Raw genomic sequence first — 2068 nt, 5'->3', positions numbered from 1 at the left:
GTCAGAATCATGTACGCCCATTTGAAAAAAGTTCCTAGAAATAACAATAACGTACGTGCACCAATATATACAGATTAAAATACAAAAATGAAATAAATTAAAACATGCAAAATATACAATAAACAAATTAAAATCATTAAAATATCCCGTATTATGGGTAGACAACATTATTTACAATATTCACATGTTGCGCAACGAAAAACAATTTTACAACCCTATTTACAATATATACACCACATTCGATCACATTCGATGTGCTCGGCCAAACCCCCTGGCGGGATTGATTCGCCGGCGGGCAAACTGTCAGTGAATGACAATTTGCCAAAACGTCATAAATCTGTCAAATCAAACTGACACAGCATATCTATTGTTTATTTATGTTTACGTTATGCTGTGCAGTGACGAAGAAATTGTTTAAAGTGAAAAGTGCCTTTTTTGTGAATTAATCGGTAAGTAGTACGTACGTTTTATATAAACATATCGAAGACTGATCCTCGTATGTGTTCGTGTTTTTTTTTAGGTGAATGACTTCATTCAACCAGGGTTGTTGTGCTATTTGGCAACAATCTTTCCGATAAAGAATGGCCAATAGCGAACCCATAACGGTTCCGGGACACCGTGATAATCATCTTGCCTATGCAAGATGCAATCAGGTAAGTAATGTGTACACATAAAACATCCATCATACTAATGATTGGAAATTAATTTTATTAGATTTGGCCAATTTATGCAAATTGGGCGATCCCCTCCCAACAGCTCCACAGGTGGAGTGAGATGAGGGCATATTGGTGTAACCCCTCGCCTCCCGCTCCGATCCTGCCAGTGTTGGTATGGATCCCCGTAATAAATCAGGTAAGTGGGATCATTTTATTGCATGCTAGCCTTTTTAAACGACTGATCGGACTCTTTCATCCGTCGGTCAAACTACATTAGGACTAGACTAACAGCTAATTGATTCTCTTTACAACTAACACAACCGACTAACAATTCCATTGTCCTTGGGTTTTATCAAATGTTTAAAATTGGTTTCTCAAATTCTTTCCAGGTGTTCATCCTTTCGGCGGTGATTGCACCAAGTGACGGGGGGCAAAAAGTAATCCCGCACAGCACCGGGAAGTGGACAATCTGCCGTAGGTAACAAAATAGAAAAGATTGAGAAATAAATTATTGAATTTTTAGTTGAATTTGTTTTTCTTTTTATTGTAAGAAAAGACTTTTTGGTGAGTTCCAGGTGTGCGTCCGGAACAGGGAATTTTCATTGAAGAATTAGGTTCCATTATCGAAGTTGATTTCATGCACAGTTCTTTGGCCGTGGGTTCCGCTCGAAGATTGTTGTTAGCCTTTTTCCGTCGGATCTTAAATGTCCGGGTTTGCTTTCGTAGGGATTCGGGGTTCGAAGATTGGGAATTTGAAGAATGGAAAGCACTACCAGGTAAGTCTCGGGAAAATTCGGATGAAGGAAGCATCGACTTACTGGTGAAATCGGGAGAAAAATAACCGGAAGAATAGCGTGACGCTGGGCTTCTTTTCGTTCCCTTATCGACCTGAAGTTGGTCTTCCGAATTGGATTCGGACTCGCTGAAGGACATTTCATTTTCATCGGAATCGGAACTAGGAATTATCAACTCATAGTTTTCTTCTGGTTCCGACTCCGGTTCCCTGAATTCGCATGTCGCGCTAGGGGTTAAATAGCGAGAATTGGCATCGCTTGTGACGATGTCCATGTCACGCATAAATAAATTAATAATTCTTTTGATTTTGACGACATCTGCTGGCATCATTATCCCCGAAGTCCTCTGCTCCCGAATGGTATGCAGAGTCTCTTCGAGGTCCAGCTCTAACTCCTCTAGCGGGTAGTTAGGATGCGTCGAAAGTAACGGACAGGGAATCTCAGTAGATTCTTCCAAGTCCGATTCGTCCGCATCATATGTCTTCGGCTGCCAATTTATTGCTGCATAATTGGTTTCAGCCTTTGCTCGTCGCTTGCGTGTCATTGTTTATGAGAATCTTTTGTGGTTAAGTGGGTGATAATAAAATGATAAAAACACAGTGACGAAACAAAACAAAC

The 2068-nt window shown here is 40.3% G+C and overlaps 1 protein-coding gene across 1 annotated transcript; it reads left to right on the top strand.

Annotated features, from left to right (window-relative positions):
- Positions 1-345: 345 nt before the first annotated feature.
- On the top strand, positions 346-1158 carry LOC134204815 (uncharacterized). The gene is made up of 4 exons (XM_062679608.1): positions 346-449; positions 521-653; positions 715-852; positions 1046-1158. The coding sequence occupies exons 2-4, from the start codon at positions 582-584 to the stop codon at positions 1136-1138; spliced, it is 303 nt and encodes a 100-aa protein (XP_062535592.1). The 5' UTR covers positions 346-449; positions 521-581; the 3' UTR covers positions 1139-1158.
- The last annotated feature ends 910 nt before the right edge of the window (positions 1159-2068 follow it).

The sequence above is a fragment of the Armigeres subalbatus genome, unplaced genomic scaffold (genome assembly GCF_024139115.2).
Source record: "Armigeres subalbatus isolate Guangzhou_Male unplaced genomic scaffold, GZ_Asu_2 Contig916, whole genome shotgun sequence".
Taxonomy (NCBI): domain Eukaryota; kingdom Metazoa; phylum Arthropoda; class Insecta; order Diptera; family Culicidae; genus Armigeres; species Armigeres subalbatus.
Note: the sequence above shows the minus strand (reverse complement) of the source record. Positions and strands in the feature narration are given on the sequence as shown.

Bases quoted from the DNA above. Each gene is read 5' to 3' on its own strand.
- LOC134204815 (XM_062679608.1), top strand. From the start codon at position 582: ATGGCCAATAGCGAACCCATAACGGTTCCGGGACACCGTGATAATCAT. The intron at 654-714 runs GTAAGTAATGTG...TAATTTTATTAG, and splicing joins CCTATGCAAGATGCAATCAG to ATTTGGCCAATTTATGCAAA. The intron at 853-1,045 runs GTAAGTGGGATC...AATTCTTTCCAG, and splicing joins GGATCCCCGTAATAAATCAG to GTGTTCATCCTTTCGGCGGT.